The 26,101-nt window shown below is 38.7% G+C and overlaps 2 protein-coding genes across 5 annotated transcripts in view; one reads left to right on the forward strand and one right to left on the reverse strand.

Moving 5' to 3' along the window:
* SASS6 (SAS-6 centriolar assembly protein) overlaps nucleotides 1–5,338 on the forward strand; it is a 42,037-nt gene extending 36,699 nt beyond the window's left edge. For 2 of the 4 annotated variants that reach the window (XM_072754510.1, XM_072754512.1), the window contains 3 exons: nucleotides 1,147–1,244; nucleotides 3,405–3,499; nucleotides 3,595–5,338. In XM_072754510.1, the coding sequence (XP_072610611.1) occupies nucleotides 1,147–1,244; nucleotides 3,405–3,499; nucleotides 3,595–3,701 (300 nt within the window). In that variant the 3' untranslated portion in view covers nucleotides 3,702–5,338. The remainder of the gene's footprint in view (nucleotides 1–1,146; nucleotides 1,245–3,404; nucleotides 3,500–3,594) is intronic. The other 2 variants (XM_072754511.1, XM_072754513.1) reach the window with 1 other exon arrangement.
* A 201-nt stretch (nucleotides 5,339–5,539) lies between these two features.
* Nucleotides 5,540–26,101, reverse strand: part of MFSD14A (major facilitator superfamily domain containing 14A) — a 42,221-nt gene continuing 21,659 nt past the window's right edge. Inside the window, exons 3-12 of the mRNA XM_072754514.1 lie at nucleotides 25,301–25,363; nucleotides 24,401–24,528; nucleotides 22,203–22,317; nucleotides 18,540–18,758; nucleotides 18,145–18,258; nucleotides 17,336–17,407; nucleotides 10,261–10,373; nucleotides 8,888–8,985; nucleotides 7,948–8,111; nucleotides 5,540–6,884 (exon numbers count right to left, since the gene is read on the reverse strand). Coding sequence (XP_072610615.1) covers nucleotides 6,678–6,884; nucleotides 7,948–8,111; nucleotides 8,888–8,985; nucleotides 10,261–10,373; nucleotides 17,336–17,407; nucleotides 18,145–18,258; nucleotides 18,540–18,758; nucleotides 22,203–22,317; nucleotides 24,401–24,528; nucleotides 25,301–25,363 — 1,293 coding nt within the window. The 3' untranslated portion in view covers nucleotides 5,540–6,677. The remainder of the gene's footprint in view (nucleotides 6,885–7,947; nucleotides 8,112–8,887; nucleotides 8,986–10,260; nucleotides 10,374–17,335; nucleotides 17,408–18,144; nucleotides 18,259–18,539; nucleotides 18,759–22,202; nucleotides 22,318–24,400; nucleotides 24,529–25,300; nucleotides 25,364–26,101) is intronic.

Here is a 26,101-nt window from a genome sequence, read left to right on the forward strand (position 1 = left end):
TTTTAGAACTGTAATACTTGTTTATTGTACAGTTGACCCTTGAACTGTGCTGGGGTTTGGGGGCATCAACCCTTACATTGTTGAAAACTGCGTATAACTTTTGACTCCCGGCAAAGTTAACTACCGTATTTCTAATATATTATGTATTTTTTTACCCCACCCCTTACAGTTGTATTTTATATTGATTGAAAAGGGGGAAGTTGCCAAATGACAATAAGCAAAGGGAGGGCAGAGAAAGGTACCGGGTAGGCTGAACATCAGGACTCTCCCCTGCTTTCAGCATTCCTCATCCCACTACCTGTGTGCAGGGTAGTTCACTGAAGCCATGAGCTGAGAGGCAGTGAAGGAACCAGCTCTGGAGAGGGATTCTTGCTGAAGTGGCAGGGCTAACCACTGATCATACTTGGCCAGGGATCTCAGAAGGATACCATGTCACCGGTGGGGCTGGGAGGACCCCAGGGTGACAAGAGGAAGCCTGCAATGCAGAGCAGACGGCAGGGAGGGGTGCTGTCCACCAGCCTGAATGTTCTTCAGGTTGGTGAGCTAATACCCCAGGGATCAGCGGCTCACCTCTTGCCAGCGTGTCCTGTCAGCGGAAGCTGCCTTAGAACCATGTAGGAAGCCAAGTAGATCAAGCCATCCTAGAGAGATGGAGGGGTGCTCTGCCTTCCCTAAGATGTTGCATAGAAGGAAGTTTTCTGCATTTCTGGGTAGTGGACAAGGAGGAGGTGTTACTCCAGGATCCAGCTTCGCTAACTTTGGATGGGGATGAGGAGACACACGGTACCTCATATGGCTGTACCGTACTTACGGACCAAAATCCGTGTATAAGTAGACCACCAGTTCAAACCTATGTTGTTCAGGGATCAGCTGTACTAATGTTTGTTTTGGCTTCAAAATTATTGTTAAGAGAATCATTTTGCGCTGTTCATCTTGCTTCTATCACAGGAATGTTTTTGACAAGGAGATGTAGTATTCTTTGTTGTTATTAAATCTCAAACAAATGTGCTTGTGTTAGAACATTCATGTTGAAGCTGTTCTGTGGTCTAGAGTTATCAGAAAAAAAAATGTAACCACCTCACCTGTCTCTGCATGGACCTCAGTTCTCACTAATGCAGTTACATGAGGTGTTTTCCCTCTTAACAGGTTCATTTTAACTTGCAGTTTACAAAACCAAATACGTCACTAGGAGATGTTCAGTCAGGAACAACCATTAGTATGCCTTGCTCAACTGATAAGGAAAAGTAAGTATTTGTTGGCATAAAATTTAATGTTTGTAATTTTGAAGGTCATCTTAAATAATTTTTATCAGTGTTTGAAAACTTTGCCCAACTAATTCATTTGTGACATTGTAAGTTGCTGATCAGTGAGATTGAAGCTGAATTCCTTTTATCTATAAGTGATATCCCATATTTTTTTTAAACTGTAGGATACAGTTTAACATACAGTAAAATTTATTTTTTAAGAGAAGGTTTCCTACGTAACTGGAGAGCTTACCTTTCATATGCTTTTGGGCAAGTAGATAGAAATCTTACTCCTTTTTCTGAGGTTTTTGTTTTTGTTTTCTTGTGTGGCTGTGTCTGCTTCTGAAGCTCTCCATCTTTCTGAATTAATGCTTCCGTTGTAAAGTACTCTGAGAAGCCAGCTGTTGTATTTTAACTTTTTAATTTTTTAAGGACTTCATGACTTTAGAGAGAGAAAGAGAGCACACATGCAATGTGGAAGGTAGAGGGAGAGAAGCGGACTTCCTGCTGAGCAGGGGGTCTGACACCTCCACCCCAGGACCTTGAGATCATGACCTGAACAGAAACCGAGTCAGACCCTTTACCGACTGAGCCACCTGGGTGCCCCAGAAGTCAGCTATTTTAAACTGCTAGAATTCTTTGCTAAGAATAACAAGGTTGTGAGATTAATACCTACCAAAGTAATCTTTAATTTGTGACTTGTTTTGCCTATTCAGAAATGGCTTCCTATTTTTTAGATCTTACACAAGTTTTACAGAGTGAAGTTTGTTACATCAGTGAGTTGTGACTAAATTAAACAACTCATGGAAACCTGTCTCTGGGTAGTCGCTCTGTACATTAACAGATGTTTGTAATGTTTTTTTATTCTTCTTACTTAAAATTTAATCACGTTAAGGCCTGTCTGCTGACAACTCATTATCAGTGAGCTATCCTCATTCCAGGATATTGCAGAATAAGTGACTAACAGTTCTTACCCTAATTCTCTGGCTCTTATTTATTGGCTTCTCTAAAATTGGCACCAACATGAGTATTACACTAGTTCGTGAGCCTCTCTTTTAAGAAAGCAGAATTCTTTGAAGTCTTGAAGTGTATGTATTCTGTTTATTTTCACATTTGTTCAGCAGGCAGAGCATCTGGAATTCATGTTAATGATAGAATGCCAGGTTTATGTATTTAACTCTGTCATACTTACCAAGAGCAGTGTTACTTGCAGAAAATATATTTGTGGTACAAAATCAAACATAATCATGTGTCCATAAAATTAGTACTGTTCAGCTATTTTGAGTATTTTCGGTTGATAATTGTTTTTTTCCGTTATTGTCATCTAGGAGAAAGTGGCAGTGGGTATCAAAGGTTAAAGAAGAAAAGTTAAAATTGAGGGCAGCACCCTCAATTAATTCTTTACCCAATTAATTCTTTTCTGAAAATTAGAAAAAGACCATTTAAATTCTTGTTATATGGGACTACTAGAGAAAGGAATATGGTGGTGGAAAGGGGAAAAACACAGCTACATAAATGCCCCCCATGCTTTTCCAAAATTTTGTATTTGTATTCATCTGACTAGAATTCATTATTTTAATAGTGCATATTAATAACTTTGAAGTAGTATAAAATTTTGAAGAGCTTTTGGCAAAGGAAAAATATTTTTTATTTTTTTAAAGTAGGCTCCACACCTAGCGTGAAGCCCAACATGGGGCTTGAATTCACAACCCTGAGATCGATACCTGAGCTGAGATCAAGTCGGAGACTTAACCGACTGAGCCACCCAGGTGCCCCTTACTCGTATTCTAAATATGAGATGAGATAGAAATTATTAAGTGGTAAGGATATTCTTGAAGCATGAAAATGTGTTTTCATTCATCACGTATCACTTATGCACTACTGTCTTCGTTTCATAGTACTAGAGTTTCCATTTCCCCTATATTCTTTATCTTAGCTCTTCAATTTATTAGTGTTATTTATTATACTGCTTAGGGAAGAAGGGTACTTTGGCTTATGGATAAATTACTTGTTTAAGAAACCAGTGAATGATTTTTGAACAAAGCTATAAAGTTATATTTATTTTTATATATGTGTATCTATAGATTAGATAAACCTTCAAAAATACCTATTAAAGTGAAAATAAGTCTTTATTAAAATAAATACTATTTTCCTTTCAAGTGGTGCAAATTTAGGGCTGGAATCCAAATACCTGAAGAAAAGGGAAGATAGCATTCCTTTACGTGGGCTCAGCCAAAACCTGTTCAATAATCCAGGTAAGACATTTCTGAAATGGATTTTATGCTGTGGTTTGACCATATTATATAATAACTTGTGAATACAAATAATCTTTTTCTGTCCTCATTTGCAGACCATCAAAAAGATGGCACTTTAGGAGCCTTACAGACCTCTTCAAAACCCGCAGTGCTCCCTTCTCCATCGTCAGCATACTTCCCTGGGCAGTTAACAAACAGTTAATGCTAGTGTTATCTTTTTACTTTTTATTGAACTTTTAGAAATCCCCATGGTTTAAAAATAACATGAACAGATCCTAAGCCAGCAAGTTTCAAAGTTTGAGATTACTGTATTAGATTGTTTGGATCCTTTTTAAAGTACTGCTGTTGTCTTATGGCAAGCTAGAGGAGCCAGTTTTATACTTGGTGGGCTTGGAGTGAAGATTCTGAGTAAATGACGCTTTAGTTTGGAACATGGTATTTTAGAATAATAGTAGTTTTATTAAATGAGTCCTTAGAAATTCTCAAGTTCCAAGGAAAGAGTTGATCCTAATAAGGGACATTCTAGTCATATTGAGTATATAGGTAAATGAAAACCTGCTCAGACATAATATGAAGCCAAAGAATGTTAATAATTCCTTTATTTTCATTGGTAAAATAAAAGTTTTAAATTTGACATCTGAAAATTATGAGGGAAAATGATTACCTCCAAAGATATCTATATTATTGATATTTACAGTAAAGGGAAAAGTCCTAAAATTACCTTCAGTGAATGAAATTAATCCTTCATAGCAAGTAAATATTTTCCTTGTTAACATCTTTAAATTAGCTATTGAACAAGTCTACTAAGTAATTTTGATAAATTATAAAAATAATTTGGACAATGTATTTTTATGAACAGATTAGGTATAAAGTGCTTTTAAATCATTTGAGCTGCAAAGTTTATATGATTTTAATGCTTACTAGAAAGTCCACACTCACCTGGTATTTCTTTCTTTGGAGTTTTATTAGTTACGCAGTTAAATCTGTATTAGTGGAATGTTTTAAAAATGAGTACTAAATAAGAACATCATGAATATTATATTTATAATATCAGAGCAGGTTCATTTTAATGTTTGCTTAATAAAGTAGGCAAAATAAGTAACTGTTAAAAGTTACTTTTTTCTCTCTCCTGTAACCAGTTTCAAGTAAGAAGTATTTGTAAAAAATTAGGTTAAAAGAATTTCACCCAATCAAGGGATCCCTATTTTGTTTTGTTGTTGATGACCACCCAATACAAGTGGCATTCTCTTATGAAACCTATAGATCAGTTTTTGCAAAGATTGCTAACGCTCATGTGATATTTAAAAAACTCTTTTTTAAGAACTTTACTACACAGAGGAGACATTCAATATATTAATACCAATGTCACTGGGTTCATGATAAGACAAAGAATCTAGTATTTGCTAATATTTTTCTGAGGCCACAGTATGGAGTCTTATGATACGTTGAAACTCTGCTGATAGTTGCAGTCTAAACTAGGGGGTTTATCCTAAAAAATTTAGTAACTCTTATTGGGCAGTGACTTTAATATATGAGTATTAGTAAGAATACTTAGTTACAGTAACTTGAAAGTACTTACTAATAATCTGGAAAGTAGCCTCTTGGTGATTTTAGAATTTTTCCTGTAAATATTATGTAATATATATAAAACATTGTGACAGGGTTTGGATGGGATTTATGACATACAGGGAGTTCTTTTTTATTTGAAATTGTTTTGCAGTTCTGCAGTGTACAGTTGTACATGTGTTAATAATCACAAGGTCGCACTTAATGTATTTCTGTAAACTGAGCTTTGTTAAATAAAGTATTTATGGAGTATGACGTGTATATAAAAACAAACCGGGTTGATCTGCAACTATTGACTGTGCTTAGAATTTAAATAATTCCGTTTTGTCTTCCTACAGGAGTATTTTGTAGTGAGGGAGAAAAAAAGGGGATTGAAAGGAGAAAGGTGTAAAGCTTTGATTTGTTACTGTAAAAATGATTAAGGTAACAAATAAAGCCAAAACAGACCTTACAGAGGGAATCACAGATCAAGACTTTCTTTTAAAAAAAAAATCATTAAAATATTTAATTTTATTAACAGAATATTTACATTTCTTTTAAGACCTTATTTAACCATAGTGAATGTTCCAAGTTTAAAAAGCATTGAGCAATAACCACACACAAGATGAAAACAGTGTAAACTATACAATACTTTATGTACAATTTTTACAAAGTAACACTTTTTTAAATAATATAACTGGACACAAAAATATACACTTTAGAGAAATTCACATCAGTAATTGTATAAAGCTCTCTTCTAGGGTCCTGAAAATTTAGGACAAACATTAGCTCTGTAAATAAAGTGTTACTGTGACAGTCCTGAAAGGCCACTATATATATTTATCTACATATAGATATCACATTGACATTTTCAAGGCTACCAGCTTTACTATATAATTTTTAGATTATGTATTCAAGTGTTGAGGTTCTTATGATTATGCAAACATTAAAAGAATAGTGGTATAAGTAGCTGGGGAACAGATTCGAGCCAGCATTTAGATTTACAGACTCTACCCCAATTTAAATTCTAAATGGCTGATATTTTCTCATTTCAAAAACAGTGGTGAATATTTAAAATAAAACTACTACAAACAAGCTTGAAACATGATTCAGATTTAGTACAATTTTCTTGAGTGTTTTTTTTTTTAATGCAAACAATTCATTTACCATTTCTTTACTTTAGTACATCTGCATTAAGGCTTTGAATTATTTGACCCAAGATTTTACAATGTTAAAACGAACAGGTGCATAACCATACTACGTACTCTGTCTCGCTGTGAGTCAGCATAAATAAAGTTAAAGCTCAACACCTGAAGGAAATGGTAGCAGAGACGTTGCTAGTATCTAAGAAGGTACGTATATAGTTTTTAATTAAAGGATGTATAATAAAACAAAAAGCTTAGTGGCAAGAAATTGGTGCTAATAAACAAAAGGTTTCTTTTCAAAAGAAATTGTAACATCTTTGGAAAACTGTCCGGTTCTGGTTCTTTCTTTAGTTCCCACGGAGTTCATGCAGATACATTTCTTAAGACAATCTTAAAGTACATTGTAGATGGAAATGGAATGTACATCCAGAACTATAGGTGAAAACTAAGACCTGGGTGTGATAGAAAAGTCTTCCTGATTTCGGTCATCACACGTTTGTGTCCTGGAGTAAAGGTTCTTTGGCCTCTCCTGGCGCTTGTGTACTATGAGGATGGCTGTGACTGCCACAGTGCTTTCTCCAACTGCTGGACCGTAAGCTTAAATTGGTATGTTCTGGAATAAACAAGGCAACAAGCAGAGCCAGCAGTACGGAACAGGCTCCAAAGAGGAAGGGGGGGCCAGGGATGATCGAATTCTGAGGAAGAAAAAGATAATTAGGATTTTCACGCAGACATCTCTGCTCTTAAGAAACTGCTTATCCTGTAGTAATCCCAAATTACTATGAATTCTAAGCCAAGATCCTCTCTTTCTTCATCAGAGCCACAGTTAGAAAATGCATTTACTTTTCAGGAGAAAAGGGACACTGTTAGACTCTCACTATAAAATTCTGAGGATAACAACTGATCCAAGGAACAGAGCCAAAAGATTTTTTTTTAAAACAGCCAATGCAAAAACAGACTGTCAGTTGCAGCACAAAATCTGGACACATCCTCTGAGCCTTCACCTCATTAGCTCAACATGAAGACCTCAAAAATAAAATTAAGTAGCACACACTGTTAACTACAGTAGCAGAATCTGTGACCGTTTTCTTTGTTTGAAAAGCTAAATATATTCTCTAGTAACTAGTAAGTGAGGGAAACACACAGCTAATGCTGTTACCGTAAGAATCAAAAAGGCCTTTGTTTTAGCCCAAAGCTACAATCATTCTTAGCAAAAACTTGCACAGCCAGTCTAACCTGTGTACAGCCCACAAACATCTATTTAAAAGTAGTCTTAGCTGGCTAGAGGATCTGCTAAACAAGCAAGGAACTGGAGGCGCTGTTTGTATTGGCTAAAATGAGGATGTCTGCCGTTAATATTCAGTTGTACAGCAAACAAGTGAACAAAAATGGTCATCGGCACCTAACTGACTTTTCCTACAGCAGGCAGGCTTCCCACAGGGCACCCGTGTGGTGTGGTACGGAAGCATCCGGCGAGAGACAGCAGCACAGGCAGGCAGCAGGCGATGGGCAGCTGGCTGTTGCTGGTGCCGCGGGGCGTACCGTTGCAAACTAGAATATCTAATTCTTACATTCTCAGAGGGAAAAAGCAGGTACAGCTGATTGCAAAAAGGGGCACACAGGGGAGCACGGTCCCTTCAGCTTTGGTTTTAAGTGTTGCAGATCTAAAATCTCCCATAAAGTTAGTGACCCAAAACCATTTATCTTTCGGTCCAGCCAAATGAACTATATTTTTTTGTCACGTGAGTGAAGAATTACCTGTTCAAAGTGGTGCTGTGGGCTTGTGTTCGTTCCCAAGTCTGTTCCTGTCATGGGCAGTTCTTTAAGTTCCACATGGAATATGTAGAAAATGAATCCATAAAGAGCTGGTCCCAGACCATTGCACAATCCTCGAATTCCTGTTATCATTCCTTGGACAACACCTAAATTGTTTACACAAATTCTGTAATGCACCGCTAATTTTTATCCCAGTACAAACCAAAGTCACTGCAAAACCAAACCTCTAAGCAGACACTAGCGGTTTGCCAAGATGGCGTTAAAAAGTATTTAGAAGCCATCAGCTTTACCAAGTAAACGGATACAAATGTGAGATGAGGTAAACCTGACCTATCCGGACGTGAAGACCCCATTAAATCAAGTACAGAGTCTGAGTTATGCTTTTCTCAAATTTAAAATGCAATTTGCTTTGGCCACAGGCCTTTCCTTCCTCATTTATCAACCAAGTGATCGCTGCTGCTCTATTGTAACACCCCTTTCCTTCCTTATAATTAGATAAAACACATCCTCTTCAAAGAATTCTCTGTTAGCGCTTTGAGAATTAAATATTCCTAACACAAAAGCCTAAGATAAAAATGTTTTCTAAGGTCTTTAGATAACTGAAACCGAAGATCCAAATAAAAGGGGGACTTAAGTCCAAGGTGTCAAGCACATCATAGTAAACACAGTGAATATAAGGTGGCCGACCTACATCAGTAGATTTTCTAGCAAAAACACAAGCCCCGTTTTCAGAGTGAGGGACATGGTTCTATACAGCCACCTGAGGACAGTACCCTGGCATCGGCTTTTCCTCTTAACAGTGAAAGCAATTTTAAAATCTTTATTCTGAAGGTAGACTTACAATCCTGGGCTTAGGAGGGAGAGAGAACATATAATCAGAATATTCTGGGCTTTTAAGTATCATGGGTTCTAACCAACTCACCTTGTTGATCAGCATCAGCAGTTCGTGAGACAAGGGCACTGACGGCCGGGAAGGTAATGCTGGACATGGCTGCTACCGCGCCAGCAGCCCACATCATCCTGTAACCAAACGCAGCAAAACAAAAGTACGTTCTCCACTGTGCCGGTCCGTCAAAATGCATACCTGAACCCAGGCAGCTGTTCCTGCAGGATGGCTGTGGTCCGGGCAAAGGAGAAGTGCACTTGGCCCCGTCCTTCCCTTCCCGTGGAACTCCGGGCAGTCATTCCAAGGTCTGAGTGAAGTGCGCCCAGAATAACACGTGGGATGTGCAGTACACCCAGAACCCTCGTTGCAGGTTTCCCAAGCCAGCGAGAACCTGCACGCCGTGTTCCCCCAGACTTGTGATTCAGTGTGAACACGGTGACCTAAGCCAAACCTTGGACGTCCTGGGCTTGATACTTGAAATGTTTTAGATAATTTAAATTGTGAGCACCTCTTTATAAAAACTAGCCAGGAAAACAAAACATCAAAACCCACTCCTGATGCTTACTCCTATCCAAATCCAAACAGAGAATGTTCAGGTGAGTGAAACATTAGTGGGAACTGGAGTTCAGGCCCAGCTGAGTGTAAAGGTGTGTGCACGCCAGCCTAACGTCCACATCACTACCAGCCCATCACCCTGGAGGAAATCGGACTGGCAAGAAAAGCAAAGAGCCTTTTCTCCGGCATGAAGCTGGGACCAAAACAATTGGCCTTCCTCGAACTTCTGGTCTCTCATCAGTGGTGATCACTGATGATGCTCTAACATTTTTTTTTAACCAGAAAAACAAGGTAAGTAACGGTAGCTTACAGGGCCTTGCAGCTTCGAGCGTGCCTGTTTTATCCTAATGACAGACTGATACAGATTAAATGCTTAGTAGAGATTTAGAACCTAATCTCATTTAAAAATCTAATCTGTCACATTAGGTATAAAATGTCACACCTTCCTATCCTCAAGCCATTCTAGAATATACAAATACACAAGGAATCTGTATTATATACATTTTGAGAGAAAATAAAAAGCATAGTCAGGGACAGATTAAAGCCTCATAATGACAAGCCTCATGAGTAGCATGTAATAAAAGTCTGTCAGTTAGGGGAGCCTGTGCGGCTCAGTCAGCTGGGTGGGCGGCTCTTGACTTCGGCTAGGTCATGATCTCGGGGTCCTGGGATGGAGCCCCACGTGGGGCTCTGCACTCTGGGGGCGTCTCCTGGGGATTTGCCCTCTGCCCCTCCCCCACTCACATGCGTGCTCATGTTAAATCTTTAAAGAAAAAGTCTGTCAATTATACTTCAATAAAGCAGAAAAAAAGGAAAGGCAAACATCAAAATTTTTAAAATTAAAATATACCTACCAAGGTTCTGAACCAAAGCCATACCATGCCAGCTGTAGTATTTGAAATCCTAGACCCAATAAAATGGTGTTCTTATTTCCAATTGACCGCATAAGTAAACTCAAGACTATGGTCTAGAAAAGAAAAACCAGAATAGAACGGTTTACTAGAAAAGAACTTTTAAAAAATAAAAATAAAAAATATCTGGTGACTTCCTTCAATCTGTAATAGAAAAAGGACTACTACCACTTTTCTACATTTTGGCTTTTCAACAATTGCCCCAAATGTATCTTGAGATTACTCCAGGTCATACAGAGCGAATGAAAGGTTCCTTTGCTGACACAGATCCAGATTCAGGGAAAAAGAAAACTGAAAACAGAAAAGAACTTTCTATTCAGTACATTTCGACTGACAAATCAGAGATTGTAAGCAATAGCATCAAAAGGTTTGAACTAAGGACTTGGAGATCCATTATGTGATAGCTCTAAGGTTTTTAGGGTCCATATTCTCCCTGACAAAACAAAACTCCTGATGGACGTACTCTACATCCTTCATCTAAATTACTGCTGAAAGCAAGATGGTTTTACAAACAGTAAACAGGTATAACAAGTGTGATTTGGGAAAGTACAGCATAAGAACAGTCTGGAAAGAGCCTGGATCATAATCTTAGCTCTTTGCTGTGTGACCCTGGGCAAGTTACTTCACTCTGGAACAGTTCTGTCTCTTACAAAATGGCAATAATAGTACCTACTTCAAAACTTTGTCATCTGGGACAGATGAGATGAGATTTACATAAAGTGTGTGCTCAGCACATATTAAGTGTTTAATAAACAATATTGTGAGGGTGAGGGGACAGGATAACTGGGTGGTGGACATTAAGGAGGGCACGTGACGTAATGAGCACTGGGTGTAAGACTAATGAATCACTGACCTCTACCTCTGAACCCAAAAACATGTTAAATTAATTGAATTTAAATTAAAAAACAACAGGGATACCTGGGTGGCTCAGCGGTTGAGTGTCTGCCTTCAGCTCGGGGCATGATGCTGGAGTCCTGAGATCGAGTCCCGCATCGGGCTCCCTACGTGGAGCCTGCTTCTCCCTCTGCCTGTGTCTCTGCCTCTCTATCTCTCATAAATAAATAAAATCTTTTAAAATAAATAAATAAACAATATAGGAATTGGATGGGTTTTCCTTTTCTTTCAAAGCTAATAGAAATTTGGCATTAACTTGAGGGTGTCAGACAATATTTCTTGCCATTCAAATGAAAATATGAAATGTATTACGATAGCTAGTAAATCCAGAGGAAAAAGTGAAAGTAATTCAGGAAATCATTAGTTGATGACTGGCTGACATAAATATACAATTATCAAATATAAGCTTAAAACTCTTGGGATGCCTGGGTGGCTCACTCAGTGGTTGAGCAGCTGTCTTTGGCTCAGATCGTGATCCCAGGTCTGGGGATCCAGTGCTGCATCAGGCTCCCCACAGGGAGTCTGCTTCTCCCTTTGCCTGTGTCTCTGCCTCTGTGTCTTTCACGAATAGATAAATAACATCTTAAAAAATAATAAGATTCTTTAAATTGAGACCATCATTTGAGTTTAATCAGCTATAATCACAAGCCAGTGGAAAGCAAATGAAGGTTCTTATAAGGATTCTTGAATGATTAAGACTCATAGTTTCCTTCTCTCAGATTTCCTCTTAAATCATTAGTTTAAGACTGCATTCCATAAGGCATGGAACCTTGCTGGATTACATTCTTCTCAACAATCACAACCACAAAAGGGAACTCATCCAGGGTAAGTAGTCAGCAAAGAAAAACTTCCTTATACAGGACACCCTAACTAGCAACACTGATTTTCTCTGAGGGCAGGAACCTTCCTTAAAGATCTGTACGTTTGTATCCCTAAGCAGCTACTGTATGTTCTTAATAAGTATGGGAAGTATGTGATTTTAAATATGTCACAATATTCTCAATAATAATGGGACAAATTACTATATAGTGAGCTAGACAAAACTTATTTGGTTTTTTTTTTTAAGATTTTGTATTTATTTATTAGAGACAGAGAGAGGCAGAGACGCAGGCAGAGGGAGAAGCAGGCTCCATGCAGGGAGCCCGATGTGGGACCCGATCCTGGGTCTCCAGGATCATGCCCTGGGCTGAAGTCGGCGCTAAACCGCTAAGCCACCGGGGCTGCCCTTATTTGGTATTTCTTAATTTAGTGTAACTCATTTTGTCCCAAAGGTTAAATGAGTTACCTAACCAAGATGTACACAGCTAGTTAAAAGGTAACTGATAGCAGTTTTGGTCAGTTAGCCAAATATTTGCCAATCTCCTACTATATCCCACTGCTATTCTAGGTCTAAGGGTACTGACGCAAGGGTCAGAGGATCGGTCAAAGTACTGGTCAGCAAACAGAATACTTCATCTTGGGGGAAAGATGGATATAAGTTTACTGGTTTAGCAAAATAATTGCAGGTTGTAGTTGCTATTAAAAAAAAAAAATGAAATGATGTAGCGTGATAGAGGTGTTGCTTGAACCAGGATGGGAAGGTGAGGCTCCTCTCCTTCTGAGGTGACAGATGAATGAGGACAAGGGAAGGGGGGCGGTGGCGCTGTGTGACTATCTCAGGGAACAGAGTGCTCCAAGCGAGGGTTGACGCCAAGTGCGAAAGGCCCAAGACTGCAGCATACTCAACAGCATGGGACAAAATGAGGTCACGTCAAGTCTAGGTTTTATTCTGGTTGCACTGGAAAGTAAATTTTAGATGAGTATTAAAATTTCACTTTACAGGGGCACCTGGGTGGCTCAGTTGGTTACACATCCAACTCCTGATTTTGGCTCAGGTCATGATCCCAGGGTTGTGGGATCGAGCTCTAGGACGAGTTCCATGCTCAGCGTGGAGCCTGCTTCAGATTCTCTTTCCCTCTGCCCCTCCCCCTGCTCATGCAGGCTGTCTCTCAAATAAAAGCTTTTTAAAATTTTTCATTAAAAAAAATTACTTTGCCAAGTGGTGAATAAAACTGTAGGGAGACAAATATTGAAGTGGAGAGACCAGATGGAGGCAATGGCCATGGTTTAGACTGGCTACTAATAATGGAGATGGGGAGAAATGCTTGAATTCAGAAAGGATTTTGGAAACAGGTGATAATCTGATGGACTGAATATGTGGTAGGGAGAAAAAAATGGCAAGAATCAACAAAAATGACACCAAGGTTTATCATGGCCCTGACAACAAGGAGGATGGTGATGCCCATCAATGAGATGAACAGTGTGAAGGAATCCAGATTTTAGTTTTTTGAGTGTGAGATGCCTGGCAGGTATGTCAAACAGGAGCTCAGGGACTGGCCTGGAGGCAGAAATTTGGGAGTAACCCACATGTAGAGAACTAGATGACAGCATTGAGGAAAAAGTGTGTCCAACAATATCCCTGCATTCGTGTAAACATTTATTTAGTGCAAGTATTAGGAACTCCTGCCTAGTGGCACCAATGAAGCAAGGGGGACTAAAAGCCCCATAGGGCACAGCAACCATGGAGAGTGGGTCTGTCCATGTTTCCAGATCTTTTAAATTTTGGAGGAGAAGCTACACACACACATTTTCATATAACCTCCTAATTTTTAAATGCTTACTACAAATTTTAAAAAAATAAGTATGTAGGGACGCCTGGGTGGCTCAGCAGTTGAATATTTGCCTTCGGCCCAGGGCATGATCCTGGGGTCCCGTGATCGAGTCCCACATTGGGTTCCCTGCAGGAAGCCTGCTTCTCCCTCTGTCTGTGTCTCTGCCTGTCTCTGTGTCTCTCATGAATAAAGAAATAAACTCTTTTTTAAAAAATTAAGTATGTGTGTTTTAAGATTTTGTTTTTTTTTTTAAGTAATCTCTACACCCAACATGGGGCTTAAATGCCTAACCTCGAGATCTAGAGTCGCACACTCTACTGACTGAGCCAGCCAGGCACCATTTTTCAAGTTTTAAAAACATGGGGAAAAACCAATGACCTCTAATTTAGCACTCACTGGGGTGCAGGCACCATGCAGGGTGCTGCAGTGACCAACACGAATGTGATAAAATCCTGACCTCACGGTCTATTCAGAGCTCTACTGGGACTTACAATCTACTGAGGCAAAAATAATAAAAAATATACAGAGGTAAAAGCAATAATATAGTATGTTCTCTACTGGGATAGAGACATGCCCCGGTTAATACAGGAACTCGGAGAAAGGATAGGGCAGAGGGGACAGCAAGAAGGACAGCAGGAACAAAGGCACGAGGGCAAGCAGTAAGACAAACAGGCAAAAATGAGGACCCGAAGGAGCCCTGTGCTGCTAGAGAGGAGGGGTAAAGACACAAGTCCTCCACTTGTGTGGAGGTCAACAGGAAATAAGTTATTCTCAACTGCACACTTGACATGAGAATGAGAATACAAGACGATCCTTCTAACACTGCGGTTATGTATCATACTTAATATTTTAGTTCATTTAATGACAGCAATGTATCAGTATTTCTATATGCATTACATACTTCCATTCACCTGTTTTGGTTTTTTTTTAAAGATTTTATTTATTTATTCATGAGAGACACACAGAGAGAGGCAGAGACACAGGCAGAGGCACGAAGCAGGCTTCATGCAGGAAGCCCGATGCAGGACTCAATCCCGGGACTCCCAAGATTATGCCCTGCGCCAAAGGCGGCACTAAACCGCTGAGCCACCCAGGCTGCCCCCCCCATTCACCTGTTTTTTAAGTCCAACTAATTTTCTCACTTTTTTAAATGTGAAAATTCATCTCAAAAATTAAATATCTACGAGGCCTCAAAAGCTAAATGATCATTGAATTGAAGGACCATAGTCCTCGTGGGCTGTGCATATGCCGTCTGCTGTACCGTCGATGCCGGCTGGCTGGCTGGCAGCTCATTTCCTCCCAGACTCAAGGCGCCACGAGGGCTCGAAATACAAACCCAGCCACACCCCCTCCCGTATTCAGGGCTTCCCTTCAGGCTTATCAGCTCTTACACTGTTTTCCACCTTGCATCCTCTGTGCCAAGTGCCCTCTGCTGAGCAGAGGGAAAATTTCCTCTAAAGCGCCTTCGCATCACTCAAGCAGTCAGCAGCATTACTGCCCTAATTTATAAGGCACTGGCGGGTTCCACGATCAGTAAAATACGAAATGGAACTTACTAACATTTAAGAGCTATTCATCTCTTAAGTGCCATTTATAGTAATGTTAGCTTGTGTTCTTCATCTAAATCTTAAAATATTAGCAAATATAATCTCAGCAACGTACAAGACATCATGACCAGGCTGGATTTATCCGAGGCTTTGAAGTTGGTTTAACATTCAGTAATTCTTCAAGCTCTACTCTATTTACACATCTTCCTTGATGTTATGTGTCCAAAGGTGTTTTTCAAAAAGCTATTTTTAGGTACACCTGGGTGGCTCAGTGGTTGAGCATCTGCCTTTGGCTCAGGTCGTGATCCCGGGGTCCTGGGATCGAGTCCCACATTGGGCTCCCTGCAGGGAGCCTGCTTCTCCCTCTGCCTATGTCTCTGCCTGTCACTCTGTGTCTCTCATGAATAAATAAAATCTTATTTAAAAACTAAATAAATAAATAAAAATAAAAAGCCATTTTTACATATAGGCAACAATATATTTTCCTCCAAAGCTAAAGTGCACTTTTCTGACAGGAACGCATACTTAATGCAACATTATTCCTGATGAAAGAACTTGAAGATAAAAATGGAAGTTAGAAATAATACTAATACTCAATGCCATATATGCGGGGGAAGGGTGCTATGGGTATATTATAGAATTTAAATTTGAAATTTGTCACTAAACCTACCAAAAATTCATAAATGATGAGATCTGCAGGAGAAATTCCTACACCTAAGAGATGGCAAAACATCTTAGGAGTCCTATTAAATAGACCCTGCCTTTCATTTTCTGAAGGACAGAATAAAACGAAGAAAGCTGCAATCTAGAAGACTGGATCTAAGGTGGGAAAGAGTGTTAGATCAGATCATCTACAAAGTCTAGAAACAACAAAGCCAAACAGGAAGAAATGGGTGGGGCTTTATTCACAGAAAGGAGAAAGACAGAAAATTCTGATCACTGGAACATAGTACTTGGTCATGGAACCGAGATTTGAGGCCACAATGAAATATCTCCTATGAAAATCCAAATTCCTGGACTGATTAATATCTTACTCATCAAACAACCACTGGCTACCAACTGGGTTTCCAGGATAAATATTTCATGTCATTCCTCTGCTCAAAACCCTCTCATGGCTTCCTATCTTCCTGTCAAGTCTCAGGATAACCTGGAAGGCCCCGGATGATCTAGCGGTCCCCCTCTCAGACTTCATTTCTCAAAGGTCTCTCCCTCGTCCACTGTGCCAGAGTCCCTCGTCCACTGTGCCAGAGCCATGCTGGCTCCTGGCTGTTTCTTACACATGCCTGCTACAGTCTTTCCTTAGAGTTTTATTTCTCTTCCTTCTGCTTAGAATCCTCTTCCTCCAGATATTCCTAGGGCTTGTTTATCATTCTGTTTCTGCTCAAATGTTACCATGTATCAGCTACGCCTTCCCAATCCTTCCAGGTAAAATAACACCCAGCCCCCAGTCACTCCTTATTCCCAGCACCATGTTTTTTTATATTTTATTACACCCGATAACATTCACATGGACATATTTATGAATTTTCTGTCTTATCCCACAAGAATGCAAACTTTACAACAGTAGAGATTTAGTCAAGTTCACTGCTACACCCCTAGGGCCTGACACATGGCAGTACTCAGTAACTATTTAAGGACTAATATAAAATTTTTGACTTTATGCAGGTTTATAGTCTAGTGTAAATCAATAAACCATCCTTCTGGTTTACAGATTACACAGTGGTTGATAAGTGTTGGTCCCCCAAATCTAATCCAAGACTAATGATACTTAACAAAACTACTGAGTTTCTAGACCTACACACCTCAGCTTCCTGACACTGGTGACTCCACCAAGAAAATGTCACTTAGGTATCATTTCAGGCCCCACCTGAATAGTCAACCAGGAGCAGCGACCTATCTCATCACTCTAACTAAAAAGAGACTTACCTGTGCGATAATGGAAAGAATGCCAAGGACTGCTATAAATGCTGCAACACTTTCTGGTGAAAACTTCATTATCTAGAAGGTTTCCAGAAAAAGCAACACTAATAAATACAAAAGTACAATAAATACCATACCAATGCAACTACTTGTATGTTAACACTAAATGGGCCAGAAAAACAAAATACAACTACTTTATAACCAAAAATTATTCAGAGGAAGAATCTGGCTTTCACTGAGAACCACAATTATAACACCTGTTAACATCTAAAAATAATAGCTATCTAATTTAGATTAGGCAAATCTAAGTCCCTTAATTTAGACCTAGATTTAATAAATTGGAGACAGATATCAAGCACTCAGAATCATTGTGTAAATAACACTGCCGATTCATGCTTTTTACAGGTAATGATAAAGGCTTGCTCCTGCTTGGTAAGATTAATGTCAAGGAGAAAAAAGGAACATGTTCTACATCACAAAGGGCCTGGAGTAGGTGGATGGATTACAACATCCTATCACGTCAGAAGCAATACATAAACTCAAGCCACATACCTTGACAGGGTAACTGCATCTTTCTGCATAAGCCAAAGTCTTAACAGATACGCGTGAGGAACATCAACCCTTCTACACAGGAAGTTAACTCTAGTGAGCCATTGTTTACAAAATAGCATTTAAAAACTCCGTTATGGCTCTCTCAAGATTAAATATTTTTGTTATTAAAAATAAATAAATAAATAAATAAATAAATAAATATTTTTGTTATTAAGGCACTAAACAATAGAAGAAAAGTCCATCTTGGTAAAATAGAATTTTACCTGTCTGAGGTATAAAAAGAAGCTGGAATATTGGCCTGCCTCCGGTAGGTAGGAGAGAAACACCGTAATGCAGATTAGCAGCACTATGGAATCTTGGCCCACTTTCTTTAAGGACTAGAATAAGAAAAAGACTGATATAAGGTTTTATATCCAAACACTGAACTGCTCTTAAAAATATGCAGTGTTATCTTCTGGCAGTGTACATACAGACACTTAGTTGTCTTTTTTAATGTCTTTCATCCTCCCCAAACTACTCAGAGAAGTATTTCAAGATATTTTTAAAAATCTGTCAAGCTGTTTTCTCCAAAGAAACATCCACGGCAAAATATTAATATTGCACTGAACCATACATTCACTTTTTTGCCGAAGAGAAGGAAAAAGCATAAAATTTTTACCGCAAAGGGGTCAGCCTGTTCCCAGGAAATGGGTGCTCCCCATGATGCTGGCCGCATCTTCTCAGGCAATGACTCTGGCACAGCAACAAGGATAAAACAAATGTCCAGCAACGCGATGGCCGTGGCCAGGACCACCACTAAGCTGTCCCCATACACTCGTCCGAGGTAAGCTCCGATTGCAGGGCTGGTTACCAAACTTGCAGCAAATGTTGCTGAAACCTGCAACGAGTCCAAGACGACAGGAAGACCTTAGTCAGGACACCCTGACTACTTCAGCACCACAGAACTCAGATTTATGCCAATTACTGCTGCACGCCCCTTTTCCAGGATCCCACCTGTGCCATTTTTCTTATATTCTCTTCTTTTGCAGGAAGAGAAAATTAGATTCTTAAATTAAAAAACAAACAAACAAACAAACAAAAAAAACAAAAAAAACCCAACCAACCAACCAAACAAACAAAAACAATGTAATGGCCTGAAAGAAGCCTAAAGAACAATGCTCTAGAGAAATTTACTGTCACTGTGATTTTTCCCCAATATTAAAATTAAAATGAAGTAAATGTTTACCTTGATGCATATTATGGATGGTCAAGCTTAAAGACTTGGAGATTATTTTCTCATCAGTAAGAGAGTTAAGTGCTAGTACAAAACTGAACTAGGTGATCTCTTTAGGTGGCACAGTGAAGAAGGATGGGATCACAGATCCTCGGCTTTTGAATACATTGCTAACCAGGTCTCTCCAAAACTCTAAGAAGTCCACATCTCTGGTGAAGATGCAGATTGAAGAGGGCACAGGTGAAGAATAACTTAATCCTAGACATGTCTGGTCTATTAGACAAAATGGCCTGAAAATCAGAAGTGACAGCAAGTAACACCTGACAGAGACCACGCTCTGTGGAGGATAATAGAAATTAATGTAGTGCATGAGGTTCTGCTCCCCACTCTGCTTTTTATTGTTTCTATGTCATTTTTGACTTTTGGATGGAGGAGTTAACGTCAAAGCAGTGCTTATTTTTAGCTGTTTATTAATAACTGCTCAAAAGAAGCAATTCAATTTTCAAAGGTCAATTATTTCACAGGTATGTAACACTGTAGTAACTTTAAACATCTAGTTATTGACCCAAATGTACTCTTTTTGTTCATCAGATGGTGAATGGATGAACAGAAAGAGTACATTCTATACAATGGAATATGACATCAAAAGGAACTACTGATAAATGTGTATCAGTATAAATAAAAGATGTTAAATTAGATACAAAAGACTACATGTATTATTTAATTTATGTGAAATTTCTCTTAAAAGCAAAACTACAGAGGCGCCTGGGTGGTTAGTGGGTTAAATATCTCTGACTCTTGGTTTCAGGTCAGGTCATGATTTCAGAGTTGTGAGATTGAGCCCCACATGGGGCTCCAGTTCACTGTGGAGTCGGCTTGAGATTCTCTCTCTCTTTGCCTCTCCCACCCCTCTGCCCCCACTCACATGCTCTATAAATAAATATCTTTTTTTTTTTAATGGCAAAATTACAAAGATAAAGAGTACATTGGTGGTTGGTTGCCTGAGATGAGAGGTGAAGTGGGGATGGATGGCAGATGGCTTTGGGCTGATGGAAATGCTCTAAAATTGGATTGTGGTGGTATTTTATTGGGGCAGTTCTAGAAAACTAAAGATTTTTATTTATTTTTATTTATTTATTTTAAAGAGAGAGAGAAAGAGCATGTGCAAGTGGGAAGAGGAGGCTGTGGGGAGAGAATCTCAAGCAGATTCCACACTGTGTGTGGAGTCCAACAGGGCTCAATCCCATGACCCTGAGATCATGACCTGCGCCGAAACCAAGAGTTGCATGTTTAACCAACTGAGCCACCCAGGCACTCCCGGCAGCTTTAGCAAATTAAATGCAGAGGGCTGTGGTCTCAGAAAAACCTGGTATGAGCAGGGCTCTGGAACCTGAGTAGGCAAAGGAGCAATGGTTCTTGCTGCAAAGGTTGGTCACTGCGGTATCTGAGTCACAGAGATCATATGTTCAAGGTAGTGAGCAAAGAAAGATCCAATTAGAAGCAGGTGTTCTGTGTCCTTCCCCTTCTCCATTCTCCCCATCCAGTGGCCTTTTTTTCTGGTTAGACAGAAGAGGATCATAGAGAGCACTTTCTCCCCTGGTAGTTGCATCTGTATTATGTCAAGAAGAATTACTTTTCATTGGCTAGAATATGTCTTTAATATATAAAGCCTCCAGATTGGAAGTTGTTAATTTCTGACAAAATACTTTAACAAAAACAACCTGGATTGTGGTCATGGTTGTATAACCGTATATATTTACTAAAATTCATTGAGCTATACATATAAAATGGATTTTTACAGTATGTAAATTATATCTCAATAAAGCTGTTAAAAAAATTCCTGGCCATCATCAACTTCGTACTTTTTACTGTTCTAAGTTTACAACTGAAATCATTAGTTCTTTTCATAAGTTTCTCACAATAGGTATTTCCTCTCAAAGTTCCTAATTCCAGGATTCTCTGTGTCCTTTGAATCAAAGAAGACAGTCTCTTATTTTTTTTTTAATTTATTTATTTACTTATTTATTTATTTATTCAGAGAGAGAGAGAGGCAGAGACACAGGCAGAGGGAGAAGCAGGCTCCAGGCAGGAAGCCCAACTTGGGACTCAATCCCGGGTCTCCAGGATCACACCCCAGGCTGCAGGCGGTGCTAAACCGCTGTGCCACCGGGGCTGCCCAAAGAAGACAGTCTCTTAAACTAAGATTCAGCCTGACACAATATTCAGCTCTTATTTATTAAAAGATTCTTGTCCCATATTTGAGACATGCATCACTGTCCTACTTCTGGCTATCTAATAATGGTCTGTATACTAGCATGCCTGTGTTAGCTATTTTATTCCTAGATTTAATAGACAATAGATTATACTACCTATTGGGAATACTAAAATTCCCAAAACAATATTCAGAAGTTGGCAAACTGCCACCTCTGGGTCAAATCCAGCTAAGAATGGACCTTACACATTAAAGAGATACACACACACAAAACCAGAATATGAGACTACATGTGGCCCACAAAGCTACAGAAACATTTTGCTGATCCCTGACCTAGATATTAGCCTATTGCGTTTTAGAGTAGCTGTTAATTATTAGTAATATTTAAACTTATGACATTAAATAATTCCTTATATTTAGTAACCTTCCAAAAAATTTCCTAAAAGGTAAAAATATTCTATAACTTTAAATCTGACATATAAGACTAATACTGAAAGAAAGTATCAGACCTTTTGATAGTTACATGGCTTTGTACCGAAAAAACCTTTTTTTTTTTTTTTTAAGATTTTATTTATTTATTCATGAGAGACACAGAGAGACAGAGGGGCAGAGACACAGGCAGAGGGAGAAGCAGGCTCCATGCAGGGAGCCCGACGTGGGACTCGAACCCAGGCCTCCAGGATTGTGCCCTGGACTGAACACAGGTGCTAAACCGCTGAGCCACCCGGGCTGCCCTGAAGAAAAATTTTAATGTAAGTCATCCATTAATGGAATGGATGGCTTTATTATGAAATATATGTTTTGCGGAAAAAAAACGTTTACTCCTTGTAATATGAAATAATTTAAAAACACACTATTTTCCCACATATACAAAGAAAAAGACTAAACATACATACCAGTCCATAAGCCATACTTCTTTCATGTTCTTGGGTTATATCTGCTACATATGCAAATACCACGGAGAAAGTCACGGCAAAAACCCCAGAAACCGAGATAACAGCAAAGTACCACCTAAGATGGAAAGACAATTGACAAGAAACAGAACAATTACCATTACATTAACCTTCCTTTATTTCTATAAGTGAGTTCGAGTAAGAATAGCTAATTTCAATCAGTGGTTTACTAACACAGTACATGGATTAATTCTTCTATAAATCATAAGCCAAAAAAAAAAATCATAAGCCAAAGATAATATGAAAATACAGTGTAAGAAGTTGCACTTCAAAAGCAATTCAGCTACCATGCGGGAATACTTAAAATTAGATAATATATCCAGGTCAATATTTTACCCAACTGTCAAGCTGGTTAAATGGCTTTGTAATTGTTTCTACTAAAAACAGCATCAAACAACAAACTAAAGTCTATTATAATTGATCCATTAGCATTTCCCACCACACCACTACAAAAAACACACAATTCAGTGGGTGAAATGGAGAGTTACTCTATATTTATTTTATGCCTCTATATAGAAACTAGATGCTTTTCCATAAGCTATATTTAGCTTTTCAAATGTTGGCAAAACAAACAACTCAGTCTTCACACAGAAGGAACCTGTGTGGCAAGCAGTACTCATAAATGAAACGGAGAATAGATAATTACTGTCCGGAGTGAACAAAAGCTATTTTAAAAAGCAAACTTCATTTTGGCATGTATGATTTCAAAATAACTGGCCAGGAATAAGAAATTTCTATTGTAATGTTGAATGTTTAGGTTAGTTTTGTTTTTAACATTTTATTTATTTATTCATGAGAGACACAGAGAGGCAGAGACAGAGGCAGAGGGAGAAGCAGGCTCCCCACAGGAAGCCCGATGGGGGACACGATCCCAGGACCCCAGGATCACGCCCTGAGCCGAAGGCAGACGCTCAACCACTGAACCACCCGGGCGTCCCAAATGTTTAGTTTAAAAACTCATATGTAATCATAATGAACTTTCAAAATATCACACTAGGGCTTTATTGCTCACTAAATTTTTCCTAACACACTGCATTCCACAGAAAATTTTTTGTTCATCACGTAGACTCCTCTGGTAAGATTTCATTTGGGTGATTAGCATTAATCAAGGGTTTGGCCTTCAGAATTGTATCTAACTAACCTATAAGAGGAAGATCGCGCCTCTTATATACCCTTAGCCCTTCTAGATAACCACGGAAATACAGCCCATCTGGGATGCAGAATTATCAAACATTAACACTCAGTAGAACATTAGGAGAATTAATAAAGCTACAACTTCTTTACAAATCATTCTCATTGTGAGCTTTCCCTCCCTTGCTCCTCAGTGAAAGAATCCTAATTTTTTTTTTAATTTTTTTTTTTTTATGATAGTCACACACAGAGAGAGAGAGAGAGAGAGGCAGAGACACAGGCAGAGAGAGAAGCAGGCTCCATGCACCGGGAGCCTGACGTGGGATTCGATCCCGGGTCTCCAGGATCGCGCCCTGGGCCAAAGGCAGGCGCCAAACCGCTGCACCACCCAGGGATCCCCCCAAGAATCCTAATTTTAATTAGGGTGGCCATGAGCCCAGCATCTTGGAACAAGAAGAAGCATGTGTCTGGAATGTGACCAAACAGATGTAAGCAGAGGTTGGGTGGGAATTATGTAGTTTCTTTATAGGAAGGTGGTGTGTTCTTCTTGGCCACTCCTTCCACCTTGCTGCCTGCAGTGTGATGCAAGCTGGAGCTCAAACAGCCTTGTTGGACTGTGAGGTGTTAGTAAAGGATGGCAGGGAACAAAGACAGAAAAGGTCTGGTTCCCCAGAACTGCCAAACCAGCTCTGGATTGCTCAATTCCTGACTTCTTTTATACAGAGAAGTAAGTTTCCTTGATGTTAAGCAACTATTATTTGGGGCTGTGAAATCCAAAAGCAGGTTAGCCAATAGTCTACACACTTACTATAGTAGCATCCAGTTCTAAAATCATTATGAACTATTATTCAGCCACTATATTTTTAAGGGCCCTCTTATCTGTGTCAAATAATATTGGAAGAATAAAGTTAAAACCTACATAGGTAAGATGGTAAAAAGGTGATAGAAATAAAGGAATTCAGAAAACAATGAACAGAACGTTATTTGTTATGATCTAATTATGCACTTACCATGGGCTGATCTTCATTAAAGGAATTGGGGCACATGTGAAAAATACTGTTAGCAGCAAGAAGGACTTCCGGCCCCAAACATCAGAAAGAGCACCAATAAGTGGGGCACTGAGGAATGACAACAAACCCTAAAAAAAGTAAATGAAAAAAATGTATACAACCAATACCAATGAGACGAAAAGAAATCACTATCATAGAATAATTTTTTAAAAGTTTATTTCTAACATAAGTATAATATCATCAAACTAGATAACTCCTTTGTCTATATATAATTTAAAGCTTTCTCAAGATTGTCTAGAATCACCTGCAGGGCTCTGGTGCATGTTCATATGAATGCTCTAATGAATTCTCAATCATGATAATTCTACATTAGCAATGCTAGAAAGATGCATGTTAATGATCTGTTTTTATATCCACAGGCTAATTACCTGTTTATAAACCTTGTTGGTCAAACAGAATCAAGAGTAAAGAGTATGTAGAATAATCAAGACTTTACCATATAGTTTTATATCTATGTATTTTTTAAAAATAGTTCTTTTCTCTCAATCCATATTTTTATTGTTAGTTGATAAAAGTATTCAATCTCTGAAATAAAAACGCCAAGACATAATCAGGGGGGAAATCTGTTATGATGTGGTTTAACATTATACATTGCTGGCTATATTTGAGTCAAACTATATTTAGATGACCAACGAATACAGGTAAATAATTTTTTTAATGAAAAAAATCATATTGAAACCCTAGTTCATTTTAAAAGTTTTGAGTAATCCCTCAAGATATATCCAAATTGTAAAAAATTAACAGTGAAATGTTCCATTAATTAACTTAATATACCAGCAGAATTATACACATGAAAGCGTATGTGTGTGTGTACGTGTGCATATATATCGTCAATCCTACCTTTACGCCTTGAATCAAGCCATTCATCAGAAATGTATGCTTAGGAAAAGTTTCATGTAATACCTAAAAAAATAAATAAATAAATAAATAAAAATCTCATACCACATTTTAGTCTCAATAAAATTCATATATTTACATTTTAAAACATCCCTTCATATAATTTTATCTCCTATAACTTTTCAGATTTGTATGATGCTATGCAAATGAGTAAATACTAATAATACCAAACATTTACTTGGCATTTATGATGTCACAAGGCACTAAATTGGACACTTTACAGATATTATTTCCTTTTATTCCTCTGAATGACCCTATAAGAATGCTCTTATAGGCAGAGATTAAAAGTCTTCTGTATGGGACATCTGGTGGCTCAGTGGTTGAGCACGTCTGACTTCAGGTCAGTGCAAGATCCTGGAGTCCCAGGATGGAGTCCCATATCGGGCTCCCTATGGAGAGCCTGCTTCTCCTTCTGCCTGTGTCTCTGCCTCTCTCTCTCTCTCTTTCTCATGAATAAAATGTCTTGTACATTATTACATAGTTAGTATGTGGCAAAAATGAAACTGAACACAGAAAGTTGGGCTTGAAAGTCCATGTTTTTAATTACTATGAGGCATCTTCACTGTTTGCCACATGTACCTGATGACTAGATCCTTTACAGACAAGTGTATTTTATCTAAGATAGGAGACTGGGAGACTAGGGAAATTTTAATTCTCACAAAGTGAATCTTTCTAGAAAATGTGTAACAAGTTCTTTTAAGACCTGATCTCAAACCACATGGCACCAATTTGTTCAATGGCAGC

This window comes from Vulpes vulpes, chromosome 3 (assembly GCF_048418805.1).
Source record: "Vulpes vulpes isolate BD-2025 chromosome 3, VulVul3, whole genome shotgun sequence".
Taxonomy (NCBI): domain Eukaryota; kingdom Metazoa; phylum Chordata; class Mammalia; order Carnivora; family Canidae; genus Vulpes; species Vulpes vulpes.